Source organism: Lolium perenne, chromosome 4 (assembly GCF_019359855.2).
Source record: "Lolium perenne isolate Kyuss_39 chromosome 4, Kyuss_2.0, whole genome shotgun sequence".
Lineage (NCBI taxonomy): Eukaryota > Viridiplantae > Streptophyta > Magnoliopsida > Poales > Poaceae > Lolium > Lolium perenne.
Genome location: NC_067247.2, coordinates 130,245,185 through 130,259,892, shown reverse-complemented (window position 1 = coordinate 130,259,892; position 14,708 = coordinate 130,245,185). Strand labels below are relative to the sequence as shown.

Below are 14,708 nucleotides of genomic sequence, written 5' to 3'. Positions count from 1 at the left end.
ATGTGTTAGGCCACCCCTTTGAGGGTTGAGCCGGTTTCCCCCAATTACATTGTATTACATGGTATCAGACTTGGTACGTTCCACGCTTCCGCCCAAACCCTAGCCGCCGCTCGCGCCGCCTTAGTAGCCGCCGTCACCCGCACAGCCGCCGTCGCCGCCATGTCGAGCGCCGCCACCTCCGGGTCCTCCAACGCCGGCTACCTCCCCGCGTCGCTTGCGGCCCTCCTCTCTCGTCTGATCGATCATGCGGCCATGGCCCCCCCGATCGGGACGATGAGCATCGGCTCCTTCTTCTCCAACCAGCCCTCGGCCTCTTCGTCGCCGGGACTCGCGCAGACGATATCCACGTCGCCCGCGCCCCCGCCCGCTGCCTCCGCTCCTGCTGCATCGCCCTAGCCTCTCACGACCGAGGCGATGGCGGCAGCCTGGATGGCGGGCCTCTCCGCGTCGGCCCTCACGCCGTACGCCCCGCTGGTGGCCTCCGCGCCCTCGTCCGGGACAACTCCCGTGATGGCGACGGTTTCTCCATCTGCACCGGCTGCCCCGATGGCGTATACGCCTCCGGCAGTTTTTCACACGGGATCGCTGCCTACGCCGTTTCACTTTGGCAGCCACATCACCGTGAAGCTCACCCCGGACAACTACATCTTCTGGCGTGCGCAAGTTCTGCCGCTTCTCGGCAGCCACTACCTCCTCGGCTATGTCGACGACTCTCTTCCGTGCCCCCCGGCGCTTGTGGACAGCGTCAACGGGCCGGTATATAACCCAGCGCATCGCGTATGGACGGGCCAGGACCAAGCGATCCTCTCCTCCATCTAGGGGTCGCTCTCGCCGTCCGTCACCGGGCTCATTGTCTTTGCCAAGACGTCCCAGGAGGCTTGGACAATCCTCGAGCGCTCGTTTGCCTCTCAATCCCAGGCTCGCGCCAGCTCCCTTCGCCGTGAGCTGGGCGATTGCGAGAAGCTCGACTCTTCAGCCACGGAGTTCTACAACAAGGTCAAGGGACTTGCCGACACGCTGGCATCCATCGGCCTCCCGCTTACCGACTCCGAGTTTAACTCCTTCATCGTCAATGGTCTGGATGAGGAGTATGATGGCTTGGTTGAGATCATCAACGAGCGGGCACAGACTTCACCACTTATGGCGCATGAGGTCTACTCCCGTCTTCTTCTCACTGAGCAGCGCGTCGAGGCGCGGCGTGCCAACCGCAACCGTGGTTCCTCCGCATCTGCCAACGCTGCCTACAAGGGCCCTTCGTCGCCCGCGCCAGCAAAGGGAGGTGCCACGCCTCCGTCGCCGCAGCCCACGTCGATCCCGACGACCCTGCCCGGGAGTGGGGGTCGCCGCGTGTGCCAGTTATGTGGCCTTGACGGTCACTGGGCCTCCAAGTGCCATCGTCGCTTTCAGAAGAGTTTTCTTGGCCTTGGTAATGATGGCAAGGACACACGCAACGCTGCGCGACAAGTCGCCATGGCAGACAAGCCTGCCCCGCCGCCCAAGTCCCAGGGTTCCACTCAGTCCTACTCTGTTGATCCATACTGGTATATGGACTCTGGGGCTACGGAGCACCTGACTAGCGAGATGGGGAAGCTCCAATCTCGCGAGCCCTATCAAGGTTCCGACAAGGTCCACACCGCCAATGGAGCAGGTATGCACATCTCCCATATTGGTCAAGCATCTCTTATCACTAGTCATGCCAATAGGAGTCTCCAACTTCGCAACATTCTTCAAGTACCATCTGTGACGCGTAATCTTCTTTCAGTTCCTAAACTCACTTATGATAATAATGTGTTCTGTGAATTTCACCCTTTTGATCTTTTCATTAAGGACCGGGACACACGGGACGTTCTACTTAGTGGGCGCCTATGCCAGGGCCTCTATCGTCTGGAGCATCCTGGAGTATCTCGGGTTTTCAGTGGAGTTCGCGTCTCGCCGTCACAGTGGCATGCTCGCCTTGGTCATCCTGCCACCCCTATAGTTCGTCATGTGTTGCGTCGTCATGAGCTTCCTAGCATTCCTAGTAATAAAGATGTAGTAGTGTGTGATGCTTGTCAGCAGGGGAAGAGTCATCAACTTCCTTTTTCAGAGTCTAGTCGTGAGGTGACACATCCTCTAGAACTTGTTTTTTCAGATGTATGGGGTCCTGCCCAAACCTCCACCAGTGGTCATAATTATTATGTCAGTTTTGTTGATGCTTACAGTCGTTTCACTTGGCTTTATCTTATTAAGCGTAAATCTGATGTTTTTGATATCTTTGTTCAGTTCCAGAAACATGTTGAACGCCTTCTCAAGCACCAGATTGTTCATGTCCAGTCGGATTGGGGTGGTGAGTATCGTAACCTTAACTCCTTCTTCCAGTCGCTTGGGATCGCGCATCGTTTAGCATGTCCACATACACATCAGCAAAATGGTTCTGTCGAACGTAAGCATCGTCACATAGTCGAAACTGGTCTTACTCTTTTGGCCCATGCATCGGTTCCTTTTCGGTTTTGGAGTGATGCTTTCACCACTGCATGTTTTCTCATCAACCGTACTCCCACTCGTGTTCTTAATATGAAGACTCCTATAGAACTTTTGCTTAATGAACAGCCTGACTATACATTCTTCAAAGTGTTTGGGTGTGCCTGCTGGCCTCATTTGCGCCCTTACAACAAACGCAAGCTGGAATTTAGGTCTAAAAAGTGTGTCTTCCTTGGCTATAGTTCTCTTCACAAAGGGTACAAATGCCTTCATGTTCCCATTAATCGTGTTTACATATCCCGGGATGTCATCTTTGATGAGCGTGTCTTTCCATTTTCCAAACTCCCTGTGTCCACCACCGACCCACCATCACTGCATTCATCCTCTATTGCCTCTGACCAATTTGATGATGTTGCATACTCTCCAGTATTGTTGCCTAACCATGGTGCAGGAACTGGATGTAGGGCTCGCTTGGAAATTTTGGAGGCGACGGAACCTCCCTTGGACACGCCCCCTGCCTCCCACATCGATCGGCCCATGCATGGCATGGGGTCGCGTGCCCATGCACACCGGGACCCAGCTCCCTCGCCACCGCCTGCCTCCCACGTCGATCCGCCCATGCATGGCGTGGAATCGCGTGCCCATGCAGACGACGCCCCCTCGACGCCGCGCGCGTCCTCGCCTGGTGCTGGGCCGTCGCCCCAGCCCTTCACGCCTGCTGCGTCGCCTCGGCCACTGTCGCCGCGTGCGTCGTCTCCTGGCGATGGCCCGCCTTCGCCACCCGTGGTATCCCCGCGGTCCCCGACGCCAGACGCGTCTCCTGGGGTGCCCTCTTCGCCGGACAGCTCACCTGGTGCTTCACCGACGCCATCATCTGATGCATCGCCCAGCCCCTCGTCTGCTGGGTCCTCTTCGGATGCACCATCGACATCGAAGGCTCCTGTCCTCCGTCCACACACACGCAGTCGCAGTGGCATTTACCGTCCTCTGGAGCGCACTGATGGCACAGTTGCGTGGTATGCTGCGTGCATGGCTGCTGCCGTTGCGGATCCGTCTTCTGAACCTCGTACATATCAGGCTGCTATGGGTATTCCACATTGGCGACAGGCTATGGAACAAGAATATAATGCTCTTCTTCGCAACGAGACCTGGACTCTTGTTCCCTCACCGCCGCGGGTCAACATTATTGACTCCAAATGGGTTTTCAAAGTGAAGAAACATTCTGATGGATCGATTGAGCGCTACAAAGCGCGCCTTGTTGCCAGGGTTTTCGTCAGCGTTATGGTCTTGACTATGAAGACACCTTCAGTCCAGTGGTCAAGCCTACCACCATCAGGTTGCTTCTGTCTATTGCTGTGACTCGTGGTCGGTCTCTTCGTCAGTTGGATGTGCAGAATGCCTTTCTTCATGGAGTTCTGGAGGAGGAGTTTTATATGCGACAGCCGCCTGGTTTGGCCGACCCTGATCATCCTGATTATATCTGTCGTCTCACCAAAACACTATATGGTTTGAAGCAAGCTCCTCGTGCCTGGCATGCTCGTCTTGCGAGCTCATGGTTTTGCGCCATCTACAGCTGACTCCTCTTTATTTCTTCTTCAGAAGCCAGAGGTCACTATGTACTTATTGGTCTATGTGGATGATATTATACTAGTCAGTTCGTCCCAGGTCGCTGCTGATGCCCTTGTTCGTTCTCTTGGTGCTGATTTTGCTGTCAAAGATCTTGGTAAACTTCATTACTTCCTTGGTGTTGAAGTTTCCCCTAGTGCTCATGGCCTACTTATGACACAAAAGAAGTACTCCTTGGAATTGCTACAGCGGGCTGGGATGCTTAAGTGCAAAACGGCGACTACACCCATGTCTACCACTGACAAAATTACGGCTGTTGATGGTGAGCTTTTATCCTCTGTGGATGCGACGGACTATAGGAGCATTGTTGGTGGTCTCCAGTACTTGACGATTACGAGACCAGATATTTCTTTTGCTGTCAACCGAGTTTGTCAGTATTTACAGGCGCCTCGTGACACCCATTGGTCTGCTGTTAAGCGTATTTTGCGCTACATATGACTCACGGTGTCTTATGGACTTCACATACGGCCTCATTGATGGGATTCGTAGCATAGAAAACAAAAAAATTCCTACCGTAAGACGAATAAATCCAAGATCTAATCTATGGAACACCCAAGATCTAATCTACAAGATCTAAGCAACGAGATGGAGATGAGACTAACCCTCGAAGATTCCAAAGCCTACGAGATTAATCTCGTTGTTGGTGTAGACGATCGTCCCCGGTGCTGCAATCCGGCAGCACTTCCGTACTCGGTCGCGCGTACGGTGTCGATGAAGCTCCTTCCTCTCCCGTTCCAGCGGGCAGCGGAGGTGTGGTAGATCTCCTCCTAATTCCAGCAGCATGACGGCGTGGTGGTGGTAGTGGAGGAAGAAAAGCTGCAGGGCTTCGCCTAAGCCGGAGCAGCGTATGGTGGAGGGAGAGGCGGCCAGAGGAGGAGGCAATGGATGGGGGGTGTGGCCGGCCACCCCTCCCCTCTTTATATAGGGGGCCAGCCGGCCAAGGTGGCCCCCCTTCCCATCTAGGGTTGGGGGGGGCGGCGGCCAAGAGGGGGGAGAGGGCTTTCCCCTCCCCCAAGTTGATCCCCCCCTAGGAAACCCTAGGGGGTTGGCCGGCCTGGGCCTTGGGGGCCATGTGCCCCTGGCCCATTAGGCCAGGGAGCATCCCCTCGGCCCATGCTAGGCCTCCTAGGTCGTGGGCCCCATGGAGGACCCCTCCGGAACCTTCTAGAACCTTCCAGTCAACCACCGAAAAAATCCCGAACATTTCCGAAACCCAGAAATCAACTTCCCTTATATGAATCTTATTCTCCGGACTATTCCGGACCTCCTCGTGACATCCTGGATCACATCCGAGACTCCGAACAAACTTTGTCTCCATACCATACTCAAATCTACTTATGCGACATCGAACCTTAAGCGCGTCACCCTACGGTTCGCGAACTATGCAGACATGGTCGAGACTCCTCTCAGAGCAATAACCAATAGCGGGATCTGGAGATCCATAATGGCTCCCACATATTCAACGATGACTTAGTGATCGATTGAACCAATTACATACGATGTCAATTCCCTTTGTCACACGATACTTTACTTATCCGAGGTTTGATCATCGGTATCTCCATACCTTGTTCAACCTCGTTACTGACAAGTACTCTTTACTCGTACCGCGGTATGTCATCTCTTATGATCAAATCATATGCTTGCAAGCTAATCAGACGACATTCCACCGAGAGGGCCCAGAGTATATCTATCCGTCATCAGGATGGACAAATCCCACTATTGATCCATATGCCTCAACTCACACTTTCCAAATACTTAATCCCATCTTTATAACCACCCATTTACGCAATGGCGTTTGATGTAATCAAAGTACCCTTCCGGTGTAAGTGATTTACATGATCTCATGGTCGAAGGACTAAGACAACTATGTATCGAAAGCTTATTTCCATTATATCATTCAACTAATGACATAACCTTGTTATTAATAACATCCAATGTTCATGATCACGAAACCATGATCATCCATTAATCAACAAGCTAGTTATACAAGAGGCTTACTAGGGACTCCTTGTTGTTTACATAACACACATGTATCAATGTTTCGGTTAATACAATTATAGCATGGTATGCAAACTTTTATCATAAACACAAAGATATTATAATAACCACTTTATTATTGCCTCTTGGGCATATCTCCAACAGTCTCCCACTTGCACTAGAGTCAATAATCTAGATTACATTGTAAGGTACCTAACACCCATAGCATTCTGGTGTTGGTCATGCTTTGCCCTAGGGAGAGCTTTAGTCAACGAATCTGCAACATTCAGATCTGTGTGTACTTTGCAAATCTCTACTTCACCATCTTCGATGTACTCGCGAATCGAATGAAAACGCAGCTTGATATGCTTCAGCTTCTTGTGTGACCTTGGTTCCTTTGCATTGGCGATGGCACCCGTGTTGTCACAATAAATGACTAACTGGTCCAATGCACTAGGAACCACACCAAGCTCAACAATGAACCTCTTCATCCATACCGCTTCCGATGAAGCCTCTGAAGCCGCTATATATTCAGATTCTGTTGAAGATTTCGCCACCGTGCACTGCTTGGAACTGCTCCAGCTTACTGCCGCACCATTCAATATAAACACGTACCCGCACCGAGACTTAGAGTCATCAGGATCGGTGTTCCAACTTGCATCGGTGTAACTAGTTACAACGAGCTCTTGGTCCCCGCCATAACAAAGAAACATATCCTTAGTCCTTTTCAAGTACTTCAGATATTCTTGACCGCTGTCCAAAGTTGTTCCATTCCTGGATCACTTTGATATCTGCTGGTCAAACTAACAAAGCATGTGCGATATCCGGTCTAGTACACAACATGGCATACATGAGAGAGCCTACCGCCAAAGCATAGGGGATCTTGCTCATCCTCTCTTTCTTCTCGCTGTAGCTGGTCCTTGAGTCTTACTCAAGTCCTTACCTGGCAACATAGGCAAGAACCCTTTCTTGCTTTCATCCATTCTAAACTTCTTTAGAATCTTGTCCAAGTATGTACTCTGTGAAAGGCCTATTATGCGTCTTGATCTATCTCTATAAATCTTGATGCCTAAAATGTATGCTGCTTCACCAAGGTCTTTCATTGAAAAACATTTATTCAAATAACCTTTAACACTGCTTAATAGTTCTATATCATTCCCAATCAATAATATGTCATCTACATATAATATCAGGAACGCTACAGAGCTCCCACTCACTTTCTTGTAAATACAGGCCTCACCATGAGTCCGTATAAAACCGAAGTCTTTGATCACTCTATCAAAGCGTAGATTCCAACTCCGGGATGCTTGCTTCAGTCCATAAATGGAACGCTGAAGTTTGCATACCTTGTCAGCATTTTCAGGATCGACAAAACCCTTGGGTTGTACCATATACAACTCTTCCTCAATATCACCATTAAGGAACGCCGTTTTGACATCCATCTCGCGATTTCATAATCGAAAAATGCAGCTATTGCTAACAAAATCCTCACAGACTTTAGCTTCGCTACAGGTGAGAAAGTCTCATCGTAGTCAACTCCTTGAATTTGTCGGAAACCTTTTGCGACAAGTCGAGCTTTATAGACAGTAATATTACCATCAGCATCTGTTTTTCTCTTAAAGATCCTTTTATTCTCGACAGCCTTGCGGCTATCAGGTAAGTCTACCAAAGTCCATACTTTGTTATCATACATGGATCCCATTTTGGATTTCATGGCTTATTGCCATTTGTTGGAATCTGGGCTCATCATTGCTTCTTCATACGTCGCAGGGTCCTCATCATTGTTGTCCACAATCATGACATTCAGACAGGATCATACCAATCGGGAGTGGTACGTTCCCTCGTCGATCTGCGAGGTTCGCAGCTTCCTCGTTCGAAGTTTCATGATCATCATCATTCGCTTCCTCTCCTATCGGTGCAGACTGTGCAGGAATTTCTTCCGGCACTGCGCTACTCTGATCTATGAGAGAAGGTTCATTAACCTCGTCGAGTTCTACTTTCCTTCCAGTCACTTCTTTAGTGAGAAACTCCTTCTCAAGAAAGGATCCGTTCTTGGCAACAAAGATTTTGCCTTCGGATCTGTGATAGAAAGTGTACCCAATTGTTTCTTTAGGGTATCCTATGAAGACGCATTTCTCCGCTTTGGGTTCTAGCTTGTCAGGCTGTAACTTCTTTACATAAGCTTCGCAACCCCAAACCTTAAGGAACGACAGCTTAGGTTTCTTTCCAAACCATAGTTCATACGGTGTCGTTTCAACGGATTTAGATGGTGCCCTATTTAAAGTGAATGCGGCTGTCTCTAATGCATAACCCCAAAACGATAATGGCAAATCGGTAAGAGACATCATAGACCGAACCATATCTAACAGAGTTCGATTACGACGTTCGGACACACCATTACGCTGTGGTGTTCCCGGCGGTGTCAACTGTGAAAGTATTCTGCATTTCTTTAAATGCATGCCAAACTCATAACTCAGATATTCGCCTCCGCGATCGTAACGTTGTAAACTTAATCTTCTTGTTACGTTGATTTTCTACTTCACTTTGGAATTCCTTGAACTTCTCAAAAGTCTCGGACTTATGTTTCATAAAGTAAATATATCCATATCTACTCAGATCATCCGTGAAGGTTAGAACATAACGATAACCACCGCGCGATGCTACACTCATTGGTCCGCACACATCGGTATGTATGATTTCCAATAAGTCTGTAGCTCGCTCCATTGTACCAGAAAATGGAGTCTTAGTCATTTTTCCCATTAGACATGCTTCGCATCTGTCAAGTGACTCAAAGTCAAGTGACTCAAGAAGTCCATCGGAATGGAGTTTCTTCATGCGCTTCACTCCAATATGACCAAGACGACAGTGCCACATATAAGTAGAATTATCATTCAATTTCATTCGCTTATCATTAATGTTATGAACATGTGTATCACTACTATCGAGATTTAACAAGAATAAACCATTCATCTCAGGTGCATGGCCATAAAAGACATTACTCATATAAATCGAACAACCATTATTCTCAGACTTAAACGAATAACCGTCTTGCATTAAACAAGATCCAGATATAATGTTCATGCTCAACGCAGGTACCAAATAACAATTATTAAGGTTTAAAACTAATCCCGAAGGTAGATGTAGAGGGAGCGTGCCGACAGCGATCACATCGACTTTGGATCCATTTCCAACGCGCATCGTCACCTCGTCTCTTGCCAGGCTTCGTCTATTCCGCAGTTCCTGTTTCGAGTTACAAATGTGAGCAACCGAACCAGTATCAAATACCCAGGCACTACTACGAGAACCAGTAAGATAGACATCAATAACATGTATATCAAATATACCTTTCTTTTGACGTGGCCGCTCTTCGGATCGGCCAAGTATTTGGGGCAATTGCGCTTCAGTGCCCCTTCCCCGGCAGTAATAGCACACAGCCTCGTGGTTAGGACCAGCCTTAGGCTTCTCAGGATGCGGTGCAACTTTCTTGCCGCCCTTCTTGAAGTTACCCTTGTTAGGCTTGCCTTGCTTTTTGAAACTGGTGGTCTTGTTGACCATCAACACTTGGTTCTCCTTCTTAATCTCTACTTCAGCAGATTTCAGCATGGAAAAGATTTCAGGTAAATCTTTATTCATGTTCTGCATGTTGTAGTTCATCACGAAGTTCTTGTAACTTGGTGGCAGTGATTGAAGGACACGATGAATACCCAACTGGTTAGGGATCATCATCCCCAAGTCATTGAGCTTCTTCGCATGCCCGGACATGACGAGCATGTGCTCACTAACGGAGCTGCCTTCTTCCATCATGCAGGTAAAGAACTGCTTCGAGGCCTCATAGCTCTCCACGGCCGCATGAGTCTCAAAGATAAGTTTGAGCTCACGCATCATCTCACAGTGGGTCGTGGTGCTCAAAACGCTTTTGGAGCTCGCCTCTAAGCTGCACAAGATGGCACACCGAACTGGAGTACCGAGTTGCCCGAGTCTCATAAACATTCTTTATGTCCTCGGACACCGGCAGAGGTGGTGGGGGACCTAGCGGTGCTTCGAGCACAAATTGCAGGTTTCCACCAAGTGAGGAAAATCCTCACATGACGGAACCTGTCAGTGAAGTTGCTACCATTGCCCTTAAGCTTTTCTTTCTCTAGGAACTGGTTAAAATTGATGGAGGGGGGCGCCATGATCTACAACATATTTGCAAAGAGTTTAGACTAAGTTTATGATAAATTGAGTTCAATTTAATTCTGAAATTAACTAGGTGAACTCCCACTTAAAACAACATCCCTCGCATTGTTTTAGTGATTACACGAACCAAATCCACTACACCAAGTCCGATCTTCACGAGAAAAGATGTAGCTTCAAAGGCGAACACTCAAAGTGTTCATCATATCATTCATATGACTCATGCTCTACCTTTCGGTATCCCGTGTTCCGAGACCATGTCTGTACATGCTAGGCTCGTCAAGGCAACCTTGGTATCCGCGTGTGCAAATCTGGCTTGCACCCGTTGTATGCACATGTAGAGTCTATCACACCCGATCATCACGAGATGCTTCGAAACGACAAGTCTTAGCAACGGTGCATACTAAGGATGAACACTTTATTATCTTGATATTTAGTGAGAGGGATCATCTTATAATGCTACCGTCGCGATCTAAGCAAAATAAGATGCATAAAAGGATTAACATCACATGCAATTCATAATGTGTGATATGATATGGCCTTTCGTCTTTGTGCTTTTGATCTCCATCTCCAAAGCACGGACATGATCTCCATCATCACCAGCATGGCGTCAAGGTCAGTGGCACCGCTTCATGGTTGTCCATCACTTATAGCTACTAAAACAACTACTTGAAATAAAGCTATTACATGATGAATAGACACGCAGGTCTTTAACAAAATTAAAGACAACCATTAGGCTCCTGCCGGTTGCCATAATACAATAATGAACATCTCATACATCAAATATAATCATCATCACATCATGGCCATATCACATCACCAAACCCTGCAAAAACAAGTTAGACGCCTCTAATTTGGTTTGCATATTTTACGTGGTTTAGGGTTTTCGAGTAAGATCCAATCTACCTACGAACATGAACCACAACGGTGATACTAGTGTTGACAATAGAAGTGTAAATTACAATCTTTACTATGGTGGGAGAGACAGACACCCGCAAAGCCACTTATGCAATACAAGTTGCATGTCAAGCGTGGAGCAAGTCTCATGAGACGCGGTCATGTAAAGTTAGCCCGGGCCGCTTCATCCCACCATCCCGCAAGAAGCAAAGTACACAAACTAAAGCAACAAGAGCATCACCGCCCACAAAACCATTGTGTTCTACTCGTGCAACAGATCTATGCATAGACATGGCTCTGATACCACTGATGGGATTCGTAGCATAGAAAACAAAAATTTTCCTACCGTAAGACGAATAAATCCAAGATCTAATCTATGGAACACCCAAGATCTAATCTACAAGATCTAAGCAACGAGATGGAGATGAGACTAACCCTCGAAGATTCCAAAGCCTACGAGATTAATCTCGTTGTTGGTGTAGACGATCGTCCCCGGTGCTGCAATCCGGCAGCACTTCCGTACTCGGTCGCGCGTACGGTGTCGATGAAGCTCCTTCCTCTCCCGTTCCAGCGGGCAGCGGAGGTGTGGTAGATCTCCTCCTAATTCCAGCAGCACGACGGCGTGGTGGTGGTAGTGGAGGAAGAAAAGCTGCAGGGCTTCGCCTAAGCCGGAGCAGCGTATGGTGGAGGGAGAGGCGGCCAGAGGAGGAGGCAATGGATGGGGGGTGTGGCCGGCCACCCCCTCCCCTCTTTATATAGGGGGCCAGTCGGCCAAGGTGGCCCCCCTTCCCATCTAGGGTTGGGGGGGGGCGGCGGCCAAGAGGGGGGAGAGGGCTTTCCCCTCCCCCAAGTTGATCCCCCCCTAGGAAACCCTAGGGGGTTGGCCGGCCTGGGCCTTGGGGGCCATGTGCCCCTGGCCCATTAGGCCAGGGAGCATCCCCTCGGCCCATGCTAGGCCTCCTAGGTCGTGGACCCCATGGAGGACCCCTCCAGAACCTTCTAGAACCTTCCAGTCAACCACCGGAAAAATCCCGAACATTTCCGAAACCCAGAAATCAACTTCCCTTATATGAATCTTATTCTCCGGACTATTCCGGACCTCCTCGTGACATCCTGGATCACATCCGAGACTCCAAACAAACTTCGTCTCCATACCATACTCAAATCTACTTATGCGACATCGAACCTTAAGCGCGTCACCCTACGGTTCGCGAACTATGCAGACATGGTCGAGACTCCTCTCCGAGCAATAACCAATAGCGGGATCTGGAGATCCATAATGGCTCCCACATATTCAACGATGACTTAGTGATCGATTGAACCAATTACATACGATGTCAATTCCCTTTGTCACACGATACTTTACTTATCCGAGGTTTGATCATCGGTATCTCCATACCTTGTTCAACCTCGTTACTGACAAGTACTCTTTACTCGTACCGCGGTATGTCATCTCTTATGATCAAATCATATGCTTGCAAGCTAATCAGACGACATTCCACCGAGAGGGCCCAGAGTATATCTATCCGTCATCAGGATGGACAAATCCCACTATTGATCCATATGCCTCAACTCACACTTTCCAAATACTTAATCCCATCTTTATAACCATCCATTTGCGCAATGGCGTTTGATGTAATCAAAGTACCCTTCCGGTGTAAGTGATTTACATGATCTCATGGTCGAAGGACTAAGACAACTATGTATCGAAAGCTTATAGCAAATTGAACTTAATGACTTGATCTTATGCTATGCTCATTTGGGTGTGTGTCCATTATATCATTCAACTAATGACATAACCTTGTTATTAATAACATCCAATGTTCATGATCACGAAACCATGATCATCCATTAATCAACAAGCTAGTTATACAAGAGGCTTACTAGGGACTCCTTGTTGTTTACATAACACACATGTATCAATGTTTCGGTTAATACAATTATAGCATGGTATGCAAACTTTTATCATAAACACAAAGATATTATAATAACCACTTTATTATTGCCTCTTGGGCATATCTCCAACACTCATCCCTCTGGGGTTCTTTCGGCCTTCTCTGATGCGGACTGGGCTGGCAGTCCGGATGACAGGCGATCCACGGGGGGCTATGCGGTATTCTATGGTTCTACTTTGATCGCCTGGAGTGCTCGGAAACAGGCGTCTGTTTCTCGCAGCAGTACTGAAGCTAAGTATAAGGCGGTTGGTGACGCCACTGCAGAAGTTATATGGGTGCAGTCTTTGCTTCAGGAATTGGGTATACCCCAATCACAGCCTGCTATACTTTGGTGTGATAACATCGGTGCTACATACCTTTCTGCTAATCCGGTATTCCATGCACGAATGAAACACATTGAAGTTGATTATCACTTTGTACGGGAACGTGTGTCACAGAAGCAACTCCAGATCAGGTTCATCTCTTCTAAAGATCAACTTGCTGACATCTTCACTAAACCGTTGCCTTTGCCACAGTTTGAGGCATGTAGGCGCAATCTTACCCTTCTCGATTCTTTAGGAAGTGGCTAAGATTGACGGAGGGTGTTAGACTATGTATAGCTTCTGTATATTGTACGTATGTACTCTTGTATGACACACCCATATATATATGTGATAGGCCACCCCTTTGAGGGTTGAGCCGGTTTCCCCCAATTACATTGTATTACAGTGGCTGAGGCGGTAATAGCAAAAATACTACCTCGCTATCCCTGGCACCTCTTGCATTGAGATTACTTCGCCCTCTGCATTCATCTTGCTTCTGCGCAGCCACCAGCGCCAAAGGGTACATGTCAGAATCTTCTCCTTATCTTCTAGCCCTAGGATTTCCGGGATCACCGATTCTGCTGTTCCATATGCACAAATAGGATCACGAACATGATCTAGACCAATCAGTGTCCACGCCTGCCTCATTTTGCACTTCCGGAAAAGATGTGCTCCATCTTATCTAGCCGTTTGCAAAAAACACACAGGGTATTACACTCTATGCCCCTGCGTTTAATGTTCATCTTCAAAGGGAGACTATTGTGTGCTAGAAGCCACATAAACTGTTTTACCTTGGGTACAACAAAAAAAATTGCCGTAGCTTTAGCTTCTTCCATTGAGTTGAGTTGCTTGCCAGTCCCGACACATTCTGTCGTTCACTGTCATGCGTTGCCATGTAAAGATGATAAGCTGATTAACTGTGAAGTTACCCTTGGTGTCATAGTGCCCTGCAGGATAGTCTTCGAAGTCCTCACTAAGCGAGATTTGGAGCCCCATTCAATCATTCACCAGTTTGCAGGTTGATGAGCTAATGCACCTTCTCTAGCACAATCCAATCCAGATTTTTTTTTCCATCCCCAATACTGAATACCAGCCCTTCCTTTACAAGATGATTAAACTTACGAGACGACAATTTTGAAGGGCTTCGATATAACTTTCGCCTTTATCCTCGATCTTTACCGTTCGAATTTATTCCAACATCTTCGGAGTAGTATATCAACTCCTTCCTATTCTCACAAAAAAAAAAACTCGGAAGAAAAATAACTGCTCTTAACTCCACAACACCGTGATATTCGCCGCCCCAGATCGCTCGACA

The 14,708-nt window shown here is 48.1% G+C and overlaps 2 protein-coding genes across 2 annotated transcripts; both read left to right on the top strand.

Moving 5' to 3' along the window:
* The first annotated feature begins 414 nt into the window (after positions 1-414).
* Positions 415-3,819, top strand: LOC139839122 (uncharacterized). The gene is made up of 5 exons (XM_071829168.1): positions 415-756; positions 820-1,648; positions 1,763-1,977; positions 2,263-2,422; positions 2,888-3,819. Exons 1-5 carry the CDS (start codon positions 415-417, stop codon positions 3,817-3,819), a joined length of 2,478 nt encoding a protein of 825 aa, XP_071685269.1.
* A 174-nt stretch (positions 3,820-3,993) lies between these two features.
* On the top strand, positions 3,994-4,524 carry LOC127347190 (uncharacterized mitochondrial protein AtMg00810-like). Its single transcript, XM_051373405.1, has one exon. It carries the CDS (start codon positions 3,994-3,996, stop codon positions 4,522-4,524), a length of 531 nt encoding a protein of 176 aa, XP_051229365.1.
* The last annotated feature ends 10,184 nt before the right edge of the window (positions 4,525-14,708 follow it).

Excerpts from the sequence above, each read along its gene's own strand:
- LOC127347190 (XM_051373405.1), top strand. The coding sequence starts at position 3,994 with ATGCTCGTCTTGCGAGCTCATGGTTTTGCGCCATCTACAGCTGACTCC.
- LOC139839122 (XM_071829168.1), top strand. The coding sequence starts at position 415 with ATGGCGGCAGCCTGGATGGCGGGCCTCTCCGCGTCGGCCCTCACGCCG. Across the intron at positions 1,649-1,762 it reads CCACACCGCCAATGGAGCAG|TTCCTAAACTCACTTATGAT; the intron begins GTATGCACATCT and ends ATCTTCTTTCAG. Across the intron at positions 2,423-2,887 it reads GCAAAATGGTTCTGTCGAAC|TATTGTTGCCTAACCATGGT; the intron begins GTAAGCATCGTC and ends CATACTCTCCAG.